This window comes from Syngnathoides biaculeatus, chromosome 11, assembly GCF_019802595.1.
Source record: "Syngnathoides biaculeatus isolate LvHL_M chromosome 11, ASM1980259v1, whole genome shotgun sequence".
NCBI classification, from domain to species: Eukaryota; Metazoa; Chordata; class Actinopteri; order Syngnathiformes; family Syngnathidae; genus Syngnathoides; species Syngnathoides biaculeatus.
In genome coordinates this window covers 28,308,077-28,332,883 of record NC_084650.1, presented here as the reverse complement: position 1 = coordinate 28,332,883, position 24,807 = coordinate 28,308,077, and the positions used below count along the sequence as shown (strand labels likewise).

The 24,807-nt window shown below is 40.1% G+C and overlaps 1 protein-coding gene across 9 annotated transcripts in view; it reads left to right on the top strand.

The window, feature by feature from the left end:
• Positions 1-24,807, top strand: part of diaph2 (diaphanous-related formin 2) — a 468,029-nt gene that overhangs the window by 254,196 nt on the left and 189,026 nt on the right. For all 9 annotated transcript variants that reach the window (XM_061834220.1, XM_061834223.1, XM_061834222.1 and 6 more), the window contains 2 exons: positions 12,869-12,970; positions 14,385-14,479. In XM_061834220.1, the coding sequence (XP_061690204.1) occupies positions 12,869-12,970; positions 14,385-14,479 (197 nt within the window). The remainder of the gene's footprint in view (positions 1-12,868; positions 12,971-14,384; positions 14,480-24,807) is intronic.

Here is a 24,807-nt window from a genome sequence, read left to right as displayed (position 1 = left end):
TCTGAATTCATGTTAATTTATCTCGTGTTAAGCTTCTTTTTAAATGTTGTCCACAATAATTAAAACAGACTGTTGTGACACAAATCACAGTCCAGTTTTAATCAAAATGTTCACTTTAGCATCTCGATTTAGACCCACATGCATCAAACCATACTGAAAAATATAGCTTTACTCCCACTCTTCTCACATTTTGTTTAATCTCCAAGGTTGTTGGCACATTAAGACATCGTAAAGGTTTGGTTTTGCCTTGACTGTGTCGAGATGCTTCAAGGTTTGCAAATGGCTTTATATTTTGTAATTTCAATGCTTACAAAAAATGTAAAAAATATACATCTCAACCAGAGTGCAATTATCCTTCATGTAAAACAATCCATCAAAAGTCCTAAATCCCACAGTGTGGAATATGTCATATTTCCTCTGTGCTAAAAATATTCCGAACACTCACTTAATTGAAAACAACCATCTCTCTCACACACACACACACACACACACACACACACACACACACACACACACACACACACACACACACACACACAATCAAACAGTGACGTTTTGAAACTTTCCTCAGATTTTGTATTTTTTATTTATTTTGTTACCTGGCCCTTGACCAATAAAGACTGTGAGGATTTGTGTAATCTATCTGTCCAAGGAATAGCCGTAGCGCTAAATCTCTCTTCGTCATCCCCTCCTGATGCTCTGAACCCAGCGCCAATATTTTCTATTCACTGCTTAAAGGCATAGCTCTAGTCTTAGCAGACACTGGCGGCATCTTTTAAGGCCAGTGAGCGAGCCCCTTTCCCAGCAGCGCTGAAGAGCACACGGGGCGCAGAGCGATGCCTTGCCACAAGCGGATAGCGGCGCCCTCCAAGTGATTGGCTGTCGGGATCAATCCATCCGCTGCCCCAGGACCACGTCCAATTTGAGAAGCAGAGTCTGAACGTTCCCACACTCCCTTCGCTCTGACTGACAGCACACAAGTGGCGTGTTTAAATGCGGGGTAGATTATAATACACTTGTTAAAAGCTGCAGGTCAACTCAGCGTTATTGATTCAAGAGATTGTTTCATTTGCCTGACATTGTTGTGTACTTTCCCTGCAGACTGATGTTCTCTCTTTTGAACAAAACAAAAACAAAAGTTTTATATGTGTTTGTTCAAATTTCATTAACTTGAGTATACCATAGAAACATTTCTTGAGCACATGAGTACAAATGCTTTATGTTATTATAATATATAACTCGAAATGTTAAATAAATAAACGCTGATCAGGGCAATGCGTGCGATACAAAATAACGGAAGTTTAATCCCAATTAATTTCCATTATTTTCTCTGCTACCGTGTCAAACCGTGATTATGAAAATCCGTATTAATGCCACAGTTGATGTTTTTACATATTTTATTTTATTTTTTTACAATTATTAACTGAGCTTATCACTGTCAAACTAAAACAGCTTTCAAACCTTCTCTTAATGGCAAATACGGAGAACTTAATATACAGTAATTGTGTTACACTGAATGATCACACCACAATTTGATCGGACAATCTGTAGAATAATTATTTCTGAAGATAATCAGTCGTAGCATCCCTACTCTCTGCCTTTGAAAACGTGATAAAGCAGCCAGCTTGTCCACAGCTAATTTCAGATGCATAGAAACACTTAAATCCCTCGTTGTGACCAACCCTTAATTTGGAATAAGTGTCACAAAAATTCAAAGAAAAAACATTCCTTGGAGACCAAATCATTTCATGGCGGTAGAACCAACATCATGGATGAGACTACTTCAAAGCCCATGTTTTTTAGGCATATTATTGTTAGGCTTTACACCAGAGGTGTCAAACTCAAGCCCCGGGGACCAGATCCGGCCCGTTACATGATTTTATGTGGCCCGCAAAGGCAAATCGTGTGTATCAACTTTCATGTTTTATGTTCAAATCTGTACCAAAATTTCAAATTGTCATATCATAAATTATAACATTGATACTGTATATTGCAAGCAATTTATTTGTTACCAAATATCAACAATGGTTGAAAAACCCATTACCCTTAATTTCTGATTCCAAAAATAGTTCATTAATTTAATGTGTAAAGAGTAAAGATTTTTGTGGTTTCACAGTCATATCGGCCCTCTGATTGAAAGCGTAACTACATACAACAGCTATTATGAGCATCATATTTTACGAAAAGCATGGGAACATACCTCAAGCAAGCTTTGAATTGAAGTCCTCTCCTGAGCACCAGTGACTACCAACACTCGTTTTCCCCCATTTTTATCCTTATAATACTGTCGGTGCAATTCACTCGTGTCGTCGGCGTAACAATTGATTTAACAAGATAAAGCCCAGTGATTGTAAAATACGGGATGCCGTGGTATGAGAATACAATATTTTATTGGAGTAGTCTAACCTAGTACAAATGTGTCTTGTAGGGTCATTACGTGAAAACATCAAAAGATGTGAAAAAATATATAAATACTGCTATATAAAATATATAAATATTACTATATAAAAATAAGATATGGTGTTAGGGTTTTAGGCTTTTAGATTCAGATATACTGTGCATGATGATGCCATTTAATAAATGTCTTTGCGGCACCGATCAATGACTTCATTGATCAGATGGACAAATTATGACGTTAAAGTCGATCAGCCAATCAGCATAACATGCCGCTTAATGGGCAATTCCTATCAGACCGATAAAATCAGCTTTAAGTCTTATTATTATTGAAAGTCACTCAACATATCTTTTTCACACTGATCTGAATGTTTGCATTAATTTTCAAGTGCATTTTTGGGACACTAGAAATGTTATCATTGGCAGGCATTAATTTCTAGTCCCAATTATCACTGTGCATGACGATGTTTGCAAAGTTGGGAGATCTTCCACCTCCATGCTTGTAACATGTTGTTCACCAAGAGTCTTAATGACAAAACGTAGCGCTGAGATTCTTGGTGTACAAAAGTACAAGGACAACTTTTTAATTCCTATAGAGCAGGGGTCACCAACGTGGTGCCCGCAACCAGTTAAGGTGCAAGTGAGTCATGTTCAAAAAATAGCACAGCTTACAAATTGTTATTACTAATATTTGTGCTTTAAATTTTGTATCTGACTTGCTTATATTAAAGACAATTATAAAATAATAGTCATATTTTATGTAAAATGAACTTTAAGTCTAAAGTTAGGGTTGTCCACCATTTGAATTTGAGCGATTCCGGTCCCAATTACGGTTCCTCATTTTGACTCTGTTTCCAAATAAATCTGGATTCTGATTCTTTTCGGGGGCTGTGTCAAAAAAGTGGGCGTGGTTTAAGTATGTGTTCTCAAATTATGAACAAACATTTTCTTAGCAGCCTGCAGGATAGAAACTTCGGGGTTGGCGGACTATAGGCATAGAAACTGAAGCAAGACATTTTAAAATTTGAACCATTCTGTGAGAACCGGAATGTTAGGGCCGGTTCCAATTGTTTCTTTTCCATTAACGATGCCCAATCCTAGTTCCAGGAAACCGAGAGAATATACGCGCTCAATAGCGCATATCATAACACTCATGATTGCATGCTTCTCCTCATCTGACATTTTGACAGACTGACACTTGATGAGCGAGTTCTGAAAACTCATTAGTTTTTTGTTCGATAACATAATAATGCAATTTGCTGTTTGTAGTAGTAGTAGCTTTAAGATCTTTGAGCAAATCCCAACAGTGTTTTGTTGACATCAAAGCTGTGACTGGGGAGTTCATTTGGGTGAAGTTACCCACTCGTCGTGTTCAAGCACTTTATCTGGGGTAATCTGTGGTTTGTCAAGCTTTATCAAGACGAAATCTACAGGGAGTGGTTATGCTAAAAGTTTACCCTTGAGATCTATAGGTCTGACAGTTGAAAGACCTGAGGCTAGCAACATATTCATCAGTCTCTTAATTAGTTAGCAGTCTAAAGAACAACAGCAATAACATCAGCTGTGGGAAGTTGTGCTACATTCACGTGATGACAACTCCGGTGTGGAGCATAAATCTGCTCTGGTCAAATCTGGCATTGAAACATCTCAAAGCACTTATTGAAGTGTGTTTAGAACAACTGCACAAAATATGTGTAGGTACTTTGTAGAGAGAGGTATTGAAAGCTGAAATTGAATCACTGCAGTGTGAGGAAGTCCTTTGTCTTAATCAGATTTTGTTATTGCATCTTAATTATCTGCTTCATATGGGCAAATGTGACCACAACAATCACCTTTAAAATAAAACAAAAAGTCACTGAACTCTTCTCCAAGATTACTCCAATTACAATTTTCAGTTCCTGCCCCAACAAGACTTTTCATTTCTTGAATTGATTTTTAGGCCCACTCTCAGCACAGCATCCAAATGTGAGCATGGTACTGTGTGGCTTGGTAAAACCCTGTGTTGGATTGTACATCTTGTGGGAAATGTCACATGGAAGATGCTGTGTACGGGCCAGCAGAACATACTTAATGTTCAAATGCTAGAGAACTCTTGTTGTCACAAAACTTCCAGAGGGAAAACCTCCATCCAAAACCCACAAGTCATGATACGGATGCCAACTGATCTTGCGGAAGCCAAATGTGTCTTTGCACCCGCGTTCATTTGTTGTCCCAGCATCATCCCAATTAATTTGGTGACTGTTTTGGCAAGAGGGAAAGTTTTACCTTCCTCTCAGTTATTAGGTTGTGTTACAGTTTACAGTAACACTCCTTTGAGAATTCTCCTTATGTGCTTGTTTGGAAATAATCAGAATCATTCAGGTGTCTTACAATTTACATGAATACAGTATTGGCAGAAAAATGTACCATATTAATTAAAAAAAAAGCATTTTTTGTATCTCAAATGTGTATATCCAGTATGAAATAATGAAAAAAAGATGGGCCTCATTTGCATTTCTGACCATAAATGTACTTTGCTGAGCTCTACTAGACTGCTTGATGAAGCCTTATTGTGATACTTTGTACTCATTCTTCTGTATTTTACACAAGTAAAAATGCTCATTTGCACCAAAATGTTTGGTAAACAGTGGTGCCAGCAGTAGTAATGTTACATTCAAATTATCTTATGCTCTGTTAACCTCTTTATTAGAAGTATAATGTATCTCATTCAGCCTTTTGAGTCGATAAAAAACGGTGCACATCCCAAATCACTCTTTCCCAGGCGATCACTGTATGGATCGTGTGAGGGATTATTTCCATCCATCCATTTTCCAAGCCACTCGTCCTCATATTTCGCCATGTTAAAATCAGTACAAGTCGGATGGTTTTGTTGTCGTAGTATTAGACAGTAGCCACTGGGCCACTTGCCGAGCACGTTTAAACATTGGCAAGGATGGTGGTCAGATGTTACTAGTCGTCAATGTTTGACAGGGTAAGCGCACTGGCATAATATAGATTTAATGTGTGTGCATGTTTTGGGGGATACACAAAAAGTTTTGACAAGCATAAAGTTTATTTGTAAAAATGTATGTGAAATCACTTCCTTTTTGTCATTCACAGTTGAAATGTTGCTGCCATCCTGTGGGGCAAATGTAGTCTGCCAGTAGACGGTCGCAAGATCATGATTTGAGCATGCAAGTACGTACTGTGAGGAACAGGGTTCGAGACGATTCCATTTTTTTTTTTCCCATCGAAGTACAGAGCATCCAAACTGAATATTTTAGGGGCAAAATAATATATGTAAGATGGGTAGAGTAGATGGGAAGAGAAATGGAGTAGGGGTTATTTTAAAGGAAGAGCTGGCTAAGAATGTCTTGGAGGTGAAAAGAGTATCAGATCGAGTGATGAGACTAAAATTTGAAATTGAGGGTGTTATGTATAAAGTGGTTAGAGGCTATGCCCCACAGGTAGGATGTAACCTAGAGTTAAAAGAGAAATTCTGGAAGGAACTAGATGAAGTAGTTCTGAGCATCCCAGACAGCGAGAGAGTTGTGATTGGTGCAGATTGTAATGGACATATTGGTAAAGGAAACAGGGGCGATGAAGAAGTGATGGGTAAATTCGGCATCCAGGAAAGGAACTTTTGAGGGACAGATGGTGGTGGATTTTGCAAAAAGGATGGAGATGGCTGTAGTGAACACTTATTTCCAGAAGAGGGAGGAACATAATAGTGACGTACAAGAGCGGAGGTAGAAGCACGCAGGTGGATTACATTTTGTGCAGACGATGTAATCTGAAGGAGATTACTGACTAAAGTAGTGATAGGGGAGAGTGTAGCTCGACAGCAACGGATGGTGGTGTGTAGGATGACTCTGGTGGTGGGTAGGAAGATCAAGAAGAGAAAGGTAGAGCAGAGAACCATGTGGTGGAAGCTGAGAAAGGAAGAATGTTGTGCGGCCTTTCGGAAAGAGGTGAGACAGGCTCTCGGTGGACAGCAGAAGCTCCCGGAAGACTGGACTACGACAGCCAAGGTAATCAGAGAGACAGGAAGGAGAGTACTTGGTGTGTCTTTTAGTAGGAAAGGGGAGAAGGAGACTCGGTGGTAGAACCCCAAAATACAGGGAGTCATACACGGAAAGAGATGAGCGAAGAAGAAGTGGGACACAGAGGACTGAGGAGAGGCGAAAGGAGTACATCGAGATGCGACATAGGGCAAAGGTAGAGGTGGCAAAGGCTAAACAAGAGGCATATGAAGACATGTACACCAGGTTGGACACGAAAAAAGGAGAAAAGGATCTCTACAGGTAGGCCAGAATGAGGGATAGAGATGGGAAGGATGTGCAGCAGGTAAAGGTGATTAAGGATAGAGATGAAAATGTGTTGACTGGTGCCAGTAGTGTGCTAAAAAGATGGAAAGAATACTTTGAGAAGCTGATGAATGAAGAAAATGAGAGAGAAGGAAGAGTTGAAGAGGCAAGTGTGAAGGACCAGGAAGTGGCAATGATTAATAAGGGGGAAGTCAGAAAGGCACTACAAAGGATGAAAAATGGAAAGGCAGTTGGTCCTGATGACATACCGGTAGAGGTATGGAAGCAATTTGGAGAGATGGCTGTGGAGTTTTTGACCAACTTATTCAACAGAATACTAGCGGGCGAAAAGATGCCTGAAGAATGGACGAAAAGTGTTCTAGTTCCCATTTTTAAGAACAAAGGGGATGTTCAGAGCTGTGGGAACTATAGAGGAATAAAGTTGATGAGCCACACAATGAAGTTATGGGAAAGAGTAGTGGAGGCTAGACTCAGGACAGAAGTAAGTATCTGCGAGCAACAGTATGGTTTCATGCCTAGAAAGAGTACCACAGATGCATTATTTGCCTTGAGGATGCTCGTGGAAAAGTACAGAGAAGGTCAGAAGGAGCTACATTGTGTCTTTGTGGATCTAGAGAAAGCCTATGACAGAGTACCAAGAGAGGAACTGTGGTACTGCATGCGTAAGTCTGGTGTGGCACAGAAGTATGTTAAAATAGTACAGGACATGTATGATGGCAGCAGAACAATGGTGAGGTGTGCCTTAGGTGTGACAGAGGAATTTAAGGTGGAGGTGGGACTGCATCAGGGATCACCTCTGAGCCCCTTCCTGTTTGCAGTGGTAATGGATAGGGTGACAGATGAGGTTAGACTGGAATCCCCTTGGACCATGATGTTCGCAGATGATATTGTGATATGCAGTGAAAGCAGGGAGCATGCAGAGGAACAATTAGAAAGATGGAGACATGCACTGGAAAGGAGAGGAATGAAGATTAGCCGAAGTAAAACAGAATATATGTGCGTGAATGAGAAAAGTGGAGGGGGAAGAGTGAGGCTACAGGGAGAAGAGATAGCAAGGGTGGAGGACTTCAAATATTTAGGGTCAACAATCCAGAACAATGGTGAGTGTGGTAAAGAAGTGAAGAAACGGGTCCAAGCAGGTTGGAACAGCTGGCAAAAGGTGTCTGGTGTGTTATGTGACAGAAGAGTCTCTGCTAGGATGAAGGGCAAAGTTTACAAAACAGCGGTGAGGCCGGTCATGATGTACGGATTAGAGACAGTGGCACTGAAGAAACAACAGGAATCTGAACTGGAGGTGGCAGAAATGAAGATGTTGAGGTTCTCGCTCGGAGTGACCAGTGATAGGATTAGAAATGAGCTCATTAGAGGGACAGCCAAAGTTGGATGTTTTGGAGACAAGATTCGAGAGAGCAGACTTCGATGGTTTGGACATGTTCAGAGGCGAGAGAGTGAGTATATTGGCAGAAGGATGCTGAGGATGGAGCTGTCAGGCAAAAGAGCGAGAGGAAGACCAAAGAGAAGGTTTATGGATGTGGTGAGGGAAGACATGAGGACTGTTGGGGTTAGAGAGGAAGATGCAGGAGATAGGCTAAGATGGCAAAAGATGACACGCTGTGGCGACCCCTAACGGGACAAGCCGAAAGGAAAAGAAAAAGGGGTATATACAATAATTTTGATTTGCAAACTAAATATTCACATTTCCTCTCATTTCCAATGTGTAGGGATGGACAATATCTGATTCTCGCAGTTCAGTTTTTTTCTTGGTATCAACTCATGCTGCAATAAATATTGTGATACTGTGGGAATTTCATGACATTGCAGGAAGTCCTCCTGTGCAGGTGGGCCGGAGAAGGGCTAAGAGGAGAAGTGTGCGACCTCTCTTTTTCTTGCCGACTAAGTCCTTCTCTATAGGCTTTAGTAGTTTATGTGTCTCCTCCCAAAGGATTTGTGAAAAAGACATTTTCAAATCATTTTGCTATGCACCTCCATCCTCGGCCATCCAATGTTTACATTTGTATATTGTTACTCCAAAACGCTATTATCACTCCAGAAATTGCCATGTTTTGCTCACAAAAACGAAATTCTCCATTGAGAAATTGTCTTTTCACCAATTTGACACGATGCATTGTCACACTGCCCGGTGAGGACACACAAGAACTAACCAAGAGAAACAAAATGAGAGAGGACATAAAAAGACAGGACAGAATGTGTGAAATGAGCAACTTAGTGTTTAAATACCTGTAAGAACCTGTAAGATGATATGTTAGCATAACTTGTGTGGTTTTTAGTGGTCCCAGCACAAGCAATGAAAGCCTATACCTTGTCTATTGAATTTATTAGTGAATACACGCGTGTTAGTCAACTGTCGTGTGGCGTTTCTCATTGAGGAAAGGCAGGCTCAGCCCACTATTCTGAAAAGTGGGGAGCGGGGGATAAGCCAATGAGCCCCTCCATAGGGGGACCCAACCAGGGGGACTCCACCCAGTCCCCAGGATACAGGGAGTGGGTGGGAGAACCTCACCGACCAGTCCCAAAGGAAGGGGCATTGCCCAATTTCAAACATTACCCAATTACCCCCCCCAACTTCCCCACCCCTAACTCACTTTGTTTTTTACAAACCAGCTCTTTTATACATTATCTCCAAAAACGGGGATGTAGTGTGGAGCATAAGTTTGTCAGCAACATAAAAAAAAAAAAATATATATATATATATATATATATATATATATAATTGTTGCATATGCAGAAGATAAACAATTTTAGTCATACTTACTCATATTCATGGAAAAATATGACCATTTGTGGTCAGCGTGGAGCCCTGGAGAAAAGTGTTTTCTTGTTTTTTTTTTTTAATCAATAACTCGTAACATATCAACTGTATGTATTTTATGACATAGTAAATCGTTCACCACTTCAGAAATCGGTTTACAAAGTGGATCATGTAATACTTCGGTTTGATATAACCATTATAATGATAGACGAGGTACTTTGGGGCCCATAATTACAGCTAGCAATCAGGTTCAGAAGCCAAATACAACCTGCTTGATAATATAGTAGTAGGGCCACAATTACATGCATAATAGTACATGTGCATCCCTTTTAGCACTACTGATTTGTATAAACGCTCCCTTCGCTCATGTTACGTGTTGACAGCGAGGCGTTGGAGCGAGGTAGATGCCTTCAGCGCTGCTTCATCTGGCTGCCCAGGAGATGCCGCCTCTTTGATTGTTTCTTCAAACATGAGACGCATGGTGCTCATGGTGCTCAGGGAACGGGTTGTTTGTTCTACATTTCTTGGGAGACTCCTCCTGGGAGAGCCTTCCGATTCCTTCCGCGCAGTTGTTAGGATTATCAACAAAATCTGCCACTGCTCCCACAAATAGAACGAGAGATTTTTTTTTAATAATAACGTAACATCAGGCTCCTAAAATTCAAGTCACTTTTCATTTGTACGTCCAGTCCTTAGTAGTGCTGGGCATGTTCCTTCCAAGAAAAATGTTACTGGTTGTTTTTATTTGAAAATATGTAGTCATATTAGGTTAACTTTGCTGCACTGTAATATGGTACCGTTCTTTACTTCTTTGTACAGTGGAACATCTACTTCCAAAATTAATTTGTTCCGGAAGTAGTTTTAACGCGAATTTTTTGTAAATAGAAGTATATACATATAAAAAGCCTAATCCATTCCAAGACCCTCCCCCCCTGCCAAAAATGAGGGTTCAACGTACATAATGTAAAGAAGATGTTAATTTACCTTTGTCGTTGGGTGACAATGTGAAGAGAAAAGTGAGTGCCAAGCAAAAGGCATTATGGGGGATGAAGGAGAAGGAAAACATTTGAAAACTGAGAGAAAACATACGTACGAATGTATGCACCCAAACTACTTAATTCCACTAAAATTTCATGCAGCCATGGTGGAAAAACATGAATAAACGTGGAACAACAAACAAAAAAGTTGTATTTTCCAAATTGTACTAGCGTGTTACAGAGTGTGACAGCGCTAGCGTGATTTGGTGACAGTGGAGTGTCCTCGGGGAAAGGGTAAAGATTGACATCCCTCCTAGCCAATGGGATGCCACGAAGATACTACGGCAATAGCCAATGGGAGAGCAGCTCTATCAGGCCCCACAAACCAAGATACAGGATGTTTACATACGATGGAATTTGGGGGCTGCGAATCTAGCCCCTAGTTTTTCCTTTCATATTCTGAATTGTTCTTTGTAACTGGAGAATAATTTTCTGAGGAGGTGTTTCGTAACCTGATTTTTTTTGTTACTAGAGACATTTGTAAGTAGAGGTATTACTGTCCTTTACTAAATTAAAAATTAACTTCACTAGAATATTGACCTATAACAGGAAATCCATTCATGCATCGATCTATTCATTTTCTTCCAGTTATCTGGGGTCAGGTCGCGGGGGCAGCAATTTAGAAACACAGATTTTGTTCTCCCCAGCCAATTCATCCAGCTATTCTGTGGGGATCCCAAGCAAATCCCAGGTCAACTGGCAGACATAGTGTCTCCAGCCCATCCTGGGTTGAGTCGTGTTCGCCGCCTCTTCATGATTAAAAATATTAAGTCTTAAGAGTTCTGCTTTCTATTGAAAATTTTTCACTTCCATTTTTTGGTACATAAAAAAATACCATTTTTATTTTAATAGATTACCGTAATTTGCGGCCCATAATGCGCAACTTTTTTCACACACTTTCAACCCTGCGGTTTATGTGATGATGCGGTTAATTAATTAATTTTTTCTAACGGCCCCAAGGGGGCACTCAAGCGGAAAAGATAAGAGTGAGACCAGGGAAATACATGTGCCGAGGAAATGACTTTTACTGGTATGGATTTTTTTTAACCGGCCCTGTGTGCGCTATGCTAGCGTGTTGCTGCTGTGTTACTGTCACGTCTCAGTGATTTTTAACGGTATGCTTTTTTTTTTTTAACCAGCTCTGTTAGTGCCGTGCTACCTTTAGCATGTTTCTGCTGTATTACTGCCGCGTCTCAGTGATTTAGATATGTTTTTTTGTTTAACCAGCTCTGTTAATGCTGTGCTACCATGTTGCTACGGTGTAGCTGCCGCAGCTGTTTTTTATTTTTACATTTTTTTTTTTTTTTTTTTTTTAACCAGCCCTGTTGCTACCATGTTGTTGCTATGTAAAGCCAAGATAAAGTATTAAAACTTTGAAAACTCTTTCTGTGTACCGTTTTTCTTTGTAAATATCTCATATTTCAATGTGGGCACTTGGGGCTTTTACACAGGTGCGGTTTATGTATGTACCAAATGGTAATTCCTTTACAAATGTACTGGGTGAGTTTTATAATCCGGTGCATTCTGTAGGCCGGAAATTATGGTAAAAGTGTAATATTGTCAATTTCATGAAGTTCTGCCAGGGCCTTTTTTTTCCCAGATGTATTTTGACCAATCTGATTCAAGACAGTGCCCTAGATAAATTCAAAACCCTACCACAAGCACCAAGGACAACAACAAACATTTGTATGTACTGTAAATTGTACTCCCACTGAGTGACATCATGACCAAACAACTAACCAATGGTGCTGATAATAGTCATTGATTGTATTGTTCAGTAAGAGATCAAAAATCATCACGACAAAGCCTGACAATGACAGTACAATCAGAACTGACATGTCTTAATGAGGAACCCAAGCCTGAGTGACAGGACCAATACATGCCGACTGAATGAATGGAAACATGGACGATTTGTAATTTATGACATATTAATAGATCAGGGATATGGTATATACGCCATTGTAGGTTTCATAATTGGTACTGTAATGTGTAAAACATTACCAAACGTGTATTTGTAATGCCTTAAATTGTCAACTATTCTTACCTTGAGACCCACTTGTGTTCATGGTGGTGGAGTCATTATCAACAAGTCAGTTTGTTTGTTTTCTTTAATATGAAAATAGCCTTCCAAAACATATATGTCATCTTATTAAACATAAACACAATTAATTACACATGCAACATTCATTTCAGAGCAGAGAAATAACATATTATTTACATTTTTAAAACAAAGGTAAATGATGTGTGCCTATGAACCAGCAGAGCAAGAAATGCAATTTCTGCGTAGAGTTGAGGCCTGTTAAAAAATGGGGGAAAAAAATGTATATACTAATGCAACATCCTCTTCTTTTTCCTTCTAGTGCGAAAGGATACGAAAGATGAGACTGATGACAGAATGACACAGTTTAAGAAGAAGGCAAGGGAGCTTCGCATTTTGGATGCCAAGACTGCACAGAATCTATGTAAGTATACCGCATGTCCATATTGCCAACCACAATTTTTTTTTTTTTTTTTCACTCCACATTCACGGATGTTTCAGCTGGCTGGTCAATAGGAGTTCACTACTGATGGTGTTTTTATCCTGCCCTTTGGGGACTTGGCAGTTGTTAACAGTCATCACGAAAACCTATGGATTATGCGTTCATAATGCATGTATAAAATAGATTCTTAATACAAGTGAGCCTTCAGGCTACAATTTGAATCTCCAGGGCCCTAAATTGTTCGTTTCATGGTGTGTTACCTTGACACCCCATGTGGTCTCTTTTGTCATAATATAGGGAAGTAATACTATGCACACAGGAACTAAGACAAAAAAAATGATACACACCACCTTATTTTTGTATTCCATTATTTTTCCACTTTCCAACTGATGAAGCCGTTTGGAAAATGATCAAAGTCTGATGAAAACACACAAACTCAACATATGTTCCCCACATATGGACCACACAGGTGTCATGGATTTGCGGCTGTGACAAACCTCAATGTTGCCAGTGTCATCCCTCATTGGAAATACGAAGCAACAAGAGGTTTAGATCCATCCAGCGACATTTGGCTATAAGGCGTTCAAGGGTAAAATTGAAGATTATTCGCCAAATAGAAAATATGGTCCTCTTATGGAGCCCTCCAAACCACCAATTGAAGCATTTTAACATGACATTTTCGAGTTGCAGTGACAGTGATTGCAATAGCCAGCAGGCCGTAATTAATGTGACTGTTGTCAATGCCACGAGGGTACAATTTGACTCGAACTAATGCGTTGTGTTGGACAGCTCACTATAAACATATGTGAAAAGGTTGTTATTTTTTCCCCTTAGTTCCCCATATCTTTCAGTGTGGAAATGTTTTGCAGATTTCCTGTGCAACCTCTTTAAATTGCAAACTAAACTTCAGCCTTACAGATGCCAGATCAGCTCTGTGGGCGGTGTCTGTTGCATTAAACATAAGCCACGGCAACACGTTGATATCAGTCATACTAAAGGTAATAGTGCCATCAAATGGGGACAGTGGAGGTGTTTATTTGAGGTGTCATGTTTATATAGTTGAGTGGACAAATAATACTGTGAAAACTGGTATTTCCCAAGGTATAGTATACACTCCCATCCCCCACACAAGCCCAGTTTCAACTTCTACAATGCAACTTTAATGATATCAGTTTGTTGGCACGACAGAATAACTTCACTTTGGCACTATCAACGGTGATACTCTTGTTTTGTTTTCATATTTCCACAGACTTAGTTCTCAAAAGTGACATGTTAGCTCGTTTTTCTTTTTTCTTAAATGTGGTAAAATGAGTCTTTGAAACTGTTGATCCAAAAGAATAAAAAGGAAATTGCAGTCTTTTTTTTCTTCTTCTTTCTCTCCATCTGAACTCAACAGCAATTTTCTTGGGCTCGTTCCGCCTGCCTTATGAAGAGATCCGAGACATTGTGCTTCAGGTGGACGAGGAACGACTAAGCGAGTCACTCATCCAGGTAAGACAGAAATTTCGCACAGTGTGTCCGCGCCTTCTCACCGGCAAACACATGCTACGTATTATGACTTTTTTAACTTTTTGGTCACTGCTTTTATGCAACTCGAGTGCTGAAATAGCACAACGAAATAAATCTTTTCTTAGCATTTCCCCAAATTGTGTCCCAGAATTTACACAGATCCACGCACTAATTGGCAAGTGTAAATGAGTTTTTGTTTCATGATAAAATGATGTCTCTTTGTGCGCATTCACCATTTTCGCAGTTTACGAAAGCTGTCAACCTCACACTCTAGTGTGAGGTGAGCAGTGGCTCATTTACATGGCAAAGGATTGCCCCTGAAAAAATAGCTCAGCAAGCCAAAAAAAATATGATTTATTGATTTCTTGGTTATGTTGAAGAAAAAAAAAAGCACATCATAAAGATGTTATTTAGACACCTGAGAACTATTTTAAATCATGTAAAACACATATGTCTATATAGTATTTGTACTAAATGTGGAACCCCAGAGAGTGGAAAGAAATTCTCTCTGAGCATGGCGACCCTTGACCCCATTCAAAATTTGCTATGATCTGCGTTTGGCACATGCTGGTCTCATCATTGTCCACTGGACCACGGAGACCCCCACATTCATCGTGCCATAATGGATGATGAAGGACAGGGCTTGGCAAAGTCTCCACAACTCCACCCTCTTTTCCTCCAGCCCTTTCTCTTAAAGCATGATTGATGATCTCACTAAAGGCCAATTCATTTTGCTCATTTTTTGGGTTGTTTTTGGGTGTCTGGGAAGTGAAAACAGAAGGGTGTATATGAGATAAAGATGCATCATTTTGCACTCCAGACTGTAAATAGGTTGAATCACAGGCAATCCACAGACCACGCTTCTTTGTTGAGTTCCGATAAACCTGTAGGAAAGGTGCCATATGCTCCAGGTGTGCGTCCTCATCATTTGAGGCGGAATATGGGCTTCAACTATCTATCTTTTCATTTTTCATTTCTGCATGAGATGAGTGATATTCAATTGCTTTCTGTTACGACCCTCCAGGAAGAAGAAAAAAATTGCACCCCATGTACTGCCCCTGCGAGTACACCTCTATATAACATTGTTAATAAAGGATAATCTTATTTTAATCCTTATAAACATTGAAGAACGTACACATGAATTGGATATCCATCAATTTACAATAAAGAATACATTTATTAATGTTGTTAATCATGTTCTTCAGGGTCTCACACGTCCCCTCGTCCCCATACCCATAGCATCGCACTCCGATCCCCCTAGGGATTCGTGCCGTACTATTTGAGAACCACTGCAATGAGATCATTGAATAATATTTGTCTACAAATGCTACCTCGTATCATTTAAGTTTTAAAAGTATCTGTATGGGAATTGGTAGGGTTATAAGGAGTCAATAATAATATTTTTTAAAAAAGGTGGCAATATAAAACTGCTCTGTTTCTTCTGTAAAGTAGACCTAACCCTCGCGACTTGTGAGAGCAAATGTTTTTTTTTTTTTTTTTTTTTTTTTTTTTATGTTGACAGCGCTGGCTCAGGAGTGGACAGGTAGGCAAAGATTTTCGTTAGTGACGTAGATCACCTCGAGAAATTCGAATGATCTGAATTCAGCTCTGTTGAGAAAAACATATGGACAATATTACATCCAAAATACTAGAATGTCTGTTTGGTAAAATATGTATTTTTTAAAGACATTTTTGCATTTAGGACAAGTCAATATTAAGTACCGTAATTTCTGGACTTTAAGTCGCACCTGATAATAAGTCTCACCCAATACATTTTTAAAGGAAAAAACATTTTGTACATACATAAGCCCCACCTGTCTATAAGCCGCCGCACCTGTCTATAGGCCGCATGTGCTCACATTAAAGCATGAGATATTTACAAAGAAAGACAGTACACAGAAAGAATTTTCAAAGTTTGAATAATATACCTTAGCTTTTCTTTCCAATGCCTGTGACGTGGCAGTAAAACAGCAGCAACACAGTAGCAAGGTGAAAGCTTTTTTTTGTATTTTTCCATTGCTCCAGTTCTTTCCGCTGCCGTTTCCAGCGTCTAACCATCGATTCATTAATCCCAAGTTTACGTGCAGCAGCTCTGTTTCTTCTTTATCTGCCAGCTCGATTGCTTTTAATTTGAATACCGCGTCATATGCATTTCTTCTTACATTGTCCATGATGAGGGTCTGTTCATGCTAATGTTATACATGCACAAAGCGCAAAGTTACATTAAACTTGGGTCTTCCTCCACACAAACAGTATATTCCACCTGTGTCACTGTTTCCTTCTGCTCAAGCATCCCTTGCAGCCATTAGAAAAATGCATAAAGTAGCCGCATCATTGCTTAAGTAGCAGGGTTGAAAGCGTGTGAAAAAAGTCACGGCTTATTGTTCAGAAATTATGGTATCTATTTACATCATCTTGATTTCTCATCTTTCGTTTTAAATAAATGTCTCAGATTTAACATTAGTGCATTGTTTTACCATAGTCTTCATGTTACTGACATAATGTTAAATGAAATCGGCATTTGCTTCGTAAAATTAGTGTATGTAGCTGTGTATTTTAATATTAGACTGTAATATTTGTGTAACATCATTGGAACATACATTGTTTTTTTATCCATCCATCCATTTTCTTAGCCGCTTATCCTCACAAGCGTCGCAGGAGTGCTGGAGCCAATCCTAGCTGTCAACGAGCAAAACGCAGGGTAAACCCTGAACTGGTTGCCAGCCAAACGCAGGCCACATCAAGACAAACAGCCGCAGTCACAATCACACCTACAGGCAAATTAGAGTGTCCATTTAATGTTGCATGTTTTGGGGATGTGGGAGAAAACCAGAGTCTCTGGCAAAAACCCATGCAAGCACAGGGAGAACATGCAAACTCCACACAGGGAGGGCTGGGATTGAACCCGGGTCCTGAGAACTGTGAGGCCAAAAGTTTCCAGCTGCTCCACCGTGCCACCTAATGTTTGTTTTTTGTTTTTTTTTCAATATATATTTTATTACCCAACATGTTTAACAGTAAATAAAAGTAAGAGTGATAACAGGGTCTCCTTACATGGTACACTCAAACTAAGAATAAACAGGTAAATAATCACCATCTAATTGTCTCGTAAAAACCTGGAGAAATGAATAATTACTCATCTGACAACCAAGCCAGGGAAACTGATTAATGGAAGAAATAGCCAAAATGGAACAGATCAAGGAAGCAAGGGGTGGTCATAATGCATCTAAAACTCTCTAACTCAATCTTATTATCGTCCTTCTCAGCTGACATGTCTAATGTAATGATTTGTCAGCAGAAAGTGGCAGTGCATTGGCCTTGAAGTACCCCAACGATGTGTCACCCTGGCAGAATGGATAGATAGGAGTTGATTGGCTCTCCTTATTCTGCATTAGGGCCCATCAATGCCTCTGAGATTATGTACCCGTGCCGGAATGCTGCCAGACAGACGGGCGCTCGCTATTCATCCAAACTCAATTTGAATCCCTGCAATTCCACGTATGCTCCCCCAATCTCCTCACCATCCCTCCCCGTTCAGCCTGTGTACAAACATATTTACACTTCATGCAAATGGAGAGAATATGTCAATTATGCCCTCTGCCTCAGGGGGCCACGTCCAAATTTCATTTATCACCCAAGTGTTGAAAATGCTTCAGGTTCGTGTGCACGGGCAAACTGGCTGACATTTGTGTGCAGTCCACACACCCTTCCTATCTGATTTGTCAACAACGTCCACCGTGTCAGTGGACGGGGGTCACCTCTGTCCATCAGGTCAGCTCTATCAAATACACAGTTTACTTACATAACATCATACCTGGCAATGTGATGTAAAAGTGGGAAATGGGGTATCGGTCTGATGGTCTGACACTATCCATTGGCGGAATAACAGTCCTGCCAATCCCGAGAGAGTGTTGGTGTTTGTGTTTCAGGAACCTTTCATTGCATGGTTGGCCTCTCCCGTTGTTTTTATTCATGGGATGACCATGACCACGACCTTGCTGTCATTTCATTATTTTCTGCACTGCTTCTGTGTTTGCTTCAAAAGTAACTCATCCTCCTTTTGCTTTTTTGCACAAGGGAAAAAAAATTAGCACACTTTATAATTACCTATCTTTGCAAAAGGATCACAATAACAACAAAATTTATTATTGAAGGGGAGTTTGCAGTTTTAAAACCACTAGAAAGATTCCACTAAACTCCACTAAAGCCCCTACCTGTCTCTGATCAACACAGCGGTCTAAACTGAGGTACACAAGCACAATTATCAAACCTGATCTTTGCTTATAGCATGCAATTATGAAAGTGCATTGTTGTGATAAGTAGTCACAGAGAACGCTTTCAAGTTTCAAGCAAATAGCTTTGCTAGGAATACTAAGATGGCATCAGAACGCTAGAAAAAAAGCCAAGGTTATCCACGGCTGCTATACTGGTGCATAACTTTTCTGTAAAGAAGTGTTATAATGATTATTAGTAGTAGTAGTTTGAAGACCCTTGCTTGAACCGTCACCTTGGCCGGGCAAAGCCCAAAACAGTAACATCAGTCCCCTTTCCCATGGGCTCACCAACAGTAAGAGGGGCCCTCGGGGTCGGGTGCAATGTGACCTGGGCAGTGGCCAAAGACAGGGACCTTGATGCACATTTTTGGGATGTGCAAGGAAACCAAAGTACCTAGATAAAACCCAAGCAAGCACGGGGAGAACATGCAAATTTCACACAGGTGAAGGGAGGATTTGAAAACAAGTCCTCAGAACTGTGAAGTTGATGTGCTAACCAGTTAGCTATCATGTCGCCCCTAGTAAATACCGTGTAGCGGAACTCTAACGGTAGCTCTCTATAAAAAATGTTGAAAGTGTCCAGTGAGAACTGGAGCTCACACTTTATGTTCAGTTAGGTACTGTTTCAATCCATATCACACATTTTCAAAAAATTACCCAATTTGAATCACAACCTGTATGTTTAAGTCTTAATTTCCAACCATTTGTAAATGCCAGAGACAAAATCATTGTGTGTTGTTTCATACTTGGCTATGAAAGCTGATTCTGATAAAAATACAAATCCAAACTTTCTCCATGGATTCTATAAATCAAGAAAGGGACACTGCATTCCTGTGATCACCGAATCCTTCATGACCATCCATCGATCCATTCATCCATTTTCTTAGCCTCTTATCCTCTCAAGGGTCACGGGGAGTGCTGGAGCCTATCACAGCTGTCAACGGGCAGGAGGCAGGGTACACCCTGAACAGGTTGCCAGCCAATCACAGGGCATATGGAGACAAACACCCGCACTGACAATCACAACTAGGGGCAATTTAGAGTGTCCAATTAATGTTGCATGTTTTTAGGTTGTGGGAAGAAACCGGAGTGCCGTGAGAAAACCCATACAGGCAGGCAAGAGAATATGCAAACTCCACACAGGTGGGTCCAGGATTGAACCCGGGAGCTCAGATCTGCGAGGCCAACTCTTTCCAGCTGACCCACCATGCCGCCCCCTTTATAACCAGTCAGGGTTTATTTCTGGCATATCTAACTAATCACATCAATGCTCATTTCTAATCTATCTGACCTCAACAAGTGAGAGCCGCTGCATAATCGAAGGGTAGTCAGTAGTGAGTAAAGTTATAAAGTCACATATCACATATAAATCACAAATTTGTCAGCCACTCAGTTTTCCAAGTTATGTCAAAATACACACAAACACCTGATCCAGAAACAAAAGTCATCACACTTTGCCGACCGCCACATTAAAATTATTTACCCTCATCCTGACATCTGATGCACCCAACATTGGGGACTCATCACTAAATGTTTAAGCATGCCCTCGTTTTAGCGTGTGTATTTGGTGAGCTAATCCTTGTCGGTGGCGGATGTTGCCCTGGGGGCTTGTTTTGTAGGATATCAGAGTGGGCTCTTAATGTTTAATGTTTGCCAATGCATTTTATATGACCCCCATCTCCTTTTAAAACAGAAAGGGTAATGACTAAGACTACAACACACCTATAAAAGACAAATTCAGATTGCTAAAGGTTTTGTGCAAATGAAGAGTAGATCAATACTTTCAATCAATAAAATGCTCATTGAAATACGAGCTAAGAGGAAAATAATAATTTTCCAATTCTTCTCTCCTCGAATAATTATGATTATACAGTGGACAGAAAAAAAAGTCTACACACATCTTTTCAAAGGTCACATTTTTGTCAAGTTAATGGAAATATCTGCTTCAAAATAAAGTATACATATATTTGAAGATAATTGGAGTAAATGTGCAAAGATTTACAAAAATGGTCTGAGCTGTCGATATACAGACTTGACCTCTTTCTTATCATTTCAGTTGTTGTGATTTATTGGGTGTGTCTTAAACAAAGCCTAGACACGTGCTTGGGATTTTTGGCCCGAGTTAGCCCTCCCCCAGTATTTAAGTACTGATTGCATTTTTCCACCAATGGCCATCCAGCAGAATTGCAAATTACCATATGACTATAAGGCGCTTCGAAGTATGAGGTGGACTTTCAATGAATAGCCCATTAGATTTTTTTTTCCCTATATCGGGCGCACCACATTATAGGGCTCATAGAATAGAAGCGACAGTAGTTGATTCGGCTGAGTTATCCATCCAATAGATGGAGCTCTGCTAAAGGGAATGTCAACAAAATAGTCAGATAAGTCACTGAAACATCTACACAGAGGCACACATTTTCCCACCTGACCATTTTCTGTGATGTTTTAAAAAAAAGTGGACAGACCCATTGCCAGAGATCAGTTCACATGTCAGACTTTTTGTGTTGGGGGCAAATGTATTATTGTAACAATAAACAAGAGAAGAAGCCTGGGCCAGCCTGTGAGCTAACATTAGCACTTAGCATCCCATGAGATACGTGTTGGTCATGAATAAGAAGAGAAGATTGACAGTGGATTGTTTATTACACTCTTGAATGAGGAGTTTAGAGTTTTGTGTTGAAATGACAATAAAATAGCGGTTGTTGCAGAAGAAATTGTATTAATCCGCTGTGTCAAGCATTCTGACAACTCTGTTCACTCTCAAAATGAATAAACAGCTGTTTTATTGTTTTTTACTGAGGTTAAGGTCATTGACATAGTACTTTTGTGACAGTTTATCTTTTAACACCGGCAAGGTAGTTCAACTATTTTATAATATAGTGGAGGGGAATCTTTCCTCGATTCAGTAAATATGTAAAAAAAAAAACAGTTTGATACATTATGGTAAATCAAATATTAATACAATCAGAATAGAGCTACTTTCGAAATAGTGCAAAGCAATAACAATATAACAATAACTCAGTGTTGTTCAAACATTCGTCCATATTCACAATATGTCAAACCTTCTTCAGTTGTCAACATAAAAGAAACACGTAAAACTCACTTTATCTGTTTAATCCTCATGCACGAACCCCTTGAATTCTTCTTCTTTAGTGTCCGAATTGAACAGTTAGGCGAATTTGGCATCCAACAAGACCGGCTCCATCTCGTCAAAGTTGTCATTATCCGAGCCAGTGTTGCTGATGTCTGGCAATTCTGCCACAATTCCTGCCTTCCTGAAAGCTCAGACCTCAGTGGAGACTGATATATCAGCCCAGGCATATATGATCCACTGGCAGATAGTGGCGTACGTTGTTCGGCGCTGTCTCCCCGTCTTGGTGAACATGTGTTCACCTTTTGTCATCCACTGCTCCCATGCAGTTCGCAGTCTAGCTTTGAAAGCTCTGTTGATAGAAATATCTAGCGGCTGGAGTTCTTTTGTCAATCCACCTGGAATTACGGAAAGCACCGAATTAGTGTGCTTCACTTGTTTTTTGACAGCATCAGTGATATGAGAGCGCGTACAGTCGTAAATCAATAGGGACGGGGCTGTGCGGAAAAAAGCCACTCAGTCTCTGGATGTAAATTTCTCTCAGACACTCACTCATCTTTTCTTCCTTCCATCCATCCCTTCGAGATAGCTTTGATGACGACTTCAGCTGGAAAGTTTTCTTTTGGAACGATATTCCGATTGAAAATAACCACGGGCGGAGGTTTCTGTCCATTAGCCTCGCAGGCGAGAACTACAGTGAAGGATGCCTTCTCATTCCCCGTGGTGCAAACATTCACTATACATGTTTCCGTTTTATCCACAGTGCGGTTTACAGGTATATCAAAGATAAACTGAAAGCATCGAGAAGAACCACCTCTAAATTTGTTGACCTTAAATTTGTATGCCAGCGCTATTGCCTTCATTCAAATAGTGACTGTAGAGACGGTTCTACATGCCGCTCTGTTCAACAACCCACTGTTCGAGTTTGTGCTCTCACTGGCCATCTTTGTTTATTCTCTGGGAAACTCTGTCTAGCCTTCTTTGCTTGGTGTAGGTTATCTTGTTGTTGCCTCCACTTTGCAAAATTGATTTGTTAATGTGGAATTATCTTGCAGGTGTGCGATTCACATGTTGTATTGCATGACTGACTGGCATGAGGTTTGAGCTCTTCATCGTAACCCTGTCTCTTGAGAAGAGCAATTTTGGGGTTTTTATAAACGCCAAAATGGTGTGTGATTGGAATTCCTCTTTACCGGTTCTTTCCGCTGTTCCTTCTGCGATGCCCCCTGACTACGGTAGTCATGATTTATCAATATCCATATATAAGGTGCATCAGATTATAAGCCGCATTGTCGGCTTTTGAGAAAATTGAAGGCTTTTTGGTGCAACAACAATAACTGTGGCCGAATTCTAACACGACAGTGTGCAGATACAATAGCTTGCAAGATATGCCTGCAATCCAAACTAATGCATCTTCCCTGCAATCTTAAGTGTTTGGTGGTCTTCGGGAAATGCTGATTAGGATATGTGGACCCACACTGGACACATAGTGAGAGCCAGTGAAAAATTAGGCAACCCTGACACAGGTTGGCAAGGTAGTTGTCAGGCTAACTTACTGAACCTAACCTGTACAACTCAATTGAAAAAGAAATACATAAGGTGAAAAAAAAATCACATTGAAATGTACAATGACCTGCTTGCAGAGATACTGTATGTACTGTACATCTTTAAAAACTCAAATATGGCAGATTATGGTTCAACATGCGTGAAACATTTTAGCACATTTTGCACCCGTATGAATACTAAGGAACATTGATGATCTCTTTTAGGGGTATCGATCCCGAGTCTTCTAACTGACTGATAGGTGTAAACCCCCAACAGCAGTTTCACCCCTGGACATGGAATTTGGTGGATAAGTTAAACATAAAAGGAAACGGGAAAACCTTTCAAGAAGCAATTCACAAATTTTAATGGGAATTTTGATTTTAAACAAGCTTTTTGGGTGAATTCCAACGATTATACTATGAACAAATCAACCGGAGCCACGTATCCTTGTTGGACTGGTCAAGCAAGATCTTTCTTTTCTTCCCCTTTGTGGATTGAGCAAAACATCAGTTTTGATAATCATTCCAAGGATTCACCATGAAAGAGGTGGGGTGAGAGCCCATTTATTGCTGCTTTCAGCTCAAATGACCATTTATTGTTATCTTTTTGTTTTATGTTCGGCTACAAATCCTATCCCACCATGTGTCTGACAAGTGGTTTGGGGGTAATAAATTGACAAACACACAGCAAAAAGTGTGTCACTTTTAATGAGACTTGCCTACAGTCTCCAAGGAAACCATCACAGTAAAATCCATCAACAACAGCTGGCTCACAATGCTTCCTGCAAAATATTTAGTAGACATTGACAAGAATTACATACAAGACATGAAAACTTCCCACTCAGACCAGATGGAGAGGAGAATAAAAATTGGGTGAGCAGTTGCAGTTCTACCTCCCATATTAGCAGCAAAAAGTCCATTCAACTGACAGCATCCTTTGTATTATTATGTATTAAAATGACATTTTGACCTCTTGACATACATTTCATATTCCGTTGCAGAGGAAGGCCTTTCTGCTGATCTTAGTCTAACATTTTAAAATGATCCCTCCCAGTTTAATTACGCTAATCCTTGTTTGTCTGAGTTAATCCACGCTTGGGTTGGGGAGATTATAAAAGTCTCAAAAATAGAAAAAAAAAATGGGCATGAAATGACACACTGTACAGTTGGAACACGCTGCATGTCTCTCAGTAAAGTCAGCACAGGTTTGTTGAATTACAGCCTCACCTTTTCTCTCTTCACCTTCACCATGGCAACAACCTTTCCTGCTATAGTCTCACGGGAGTCTATCACACCAGTCTCGCTTGTTGTTGTTTATCACTCTTGTCAATCATCCAGACGTCGCTCATCCATATGCATGCCCCCCTTGGCTCTGTCCCCTGCCCTCTCCCATCCTTC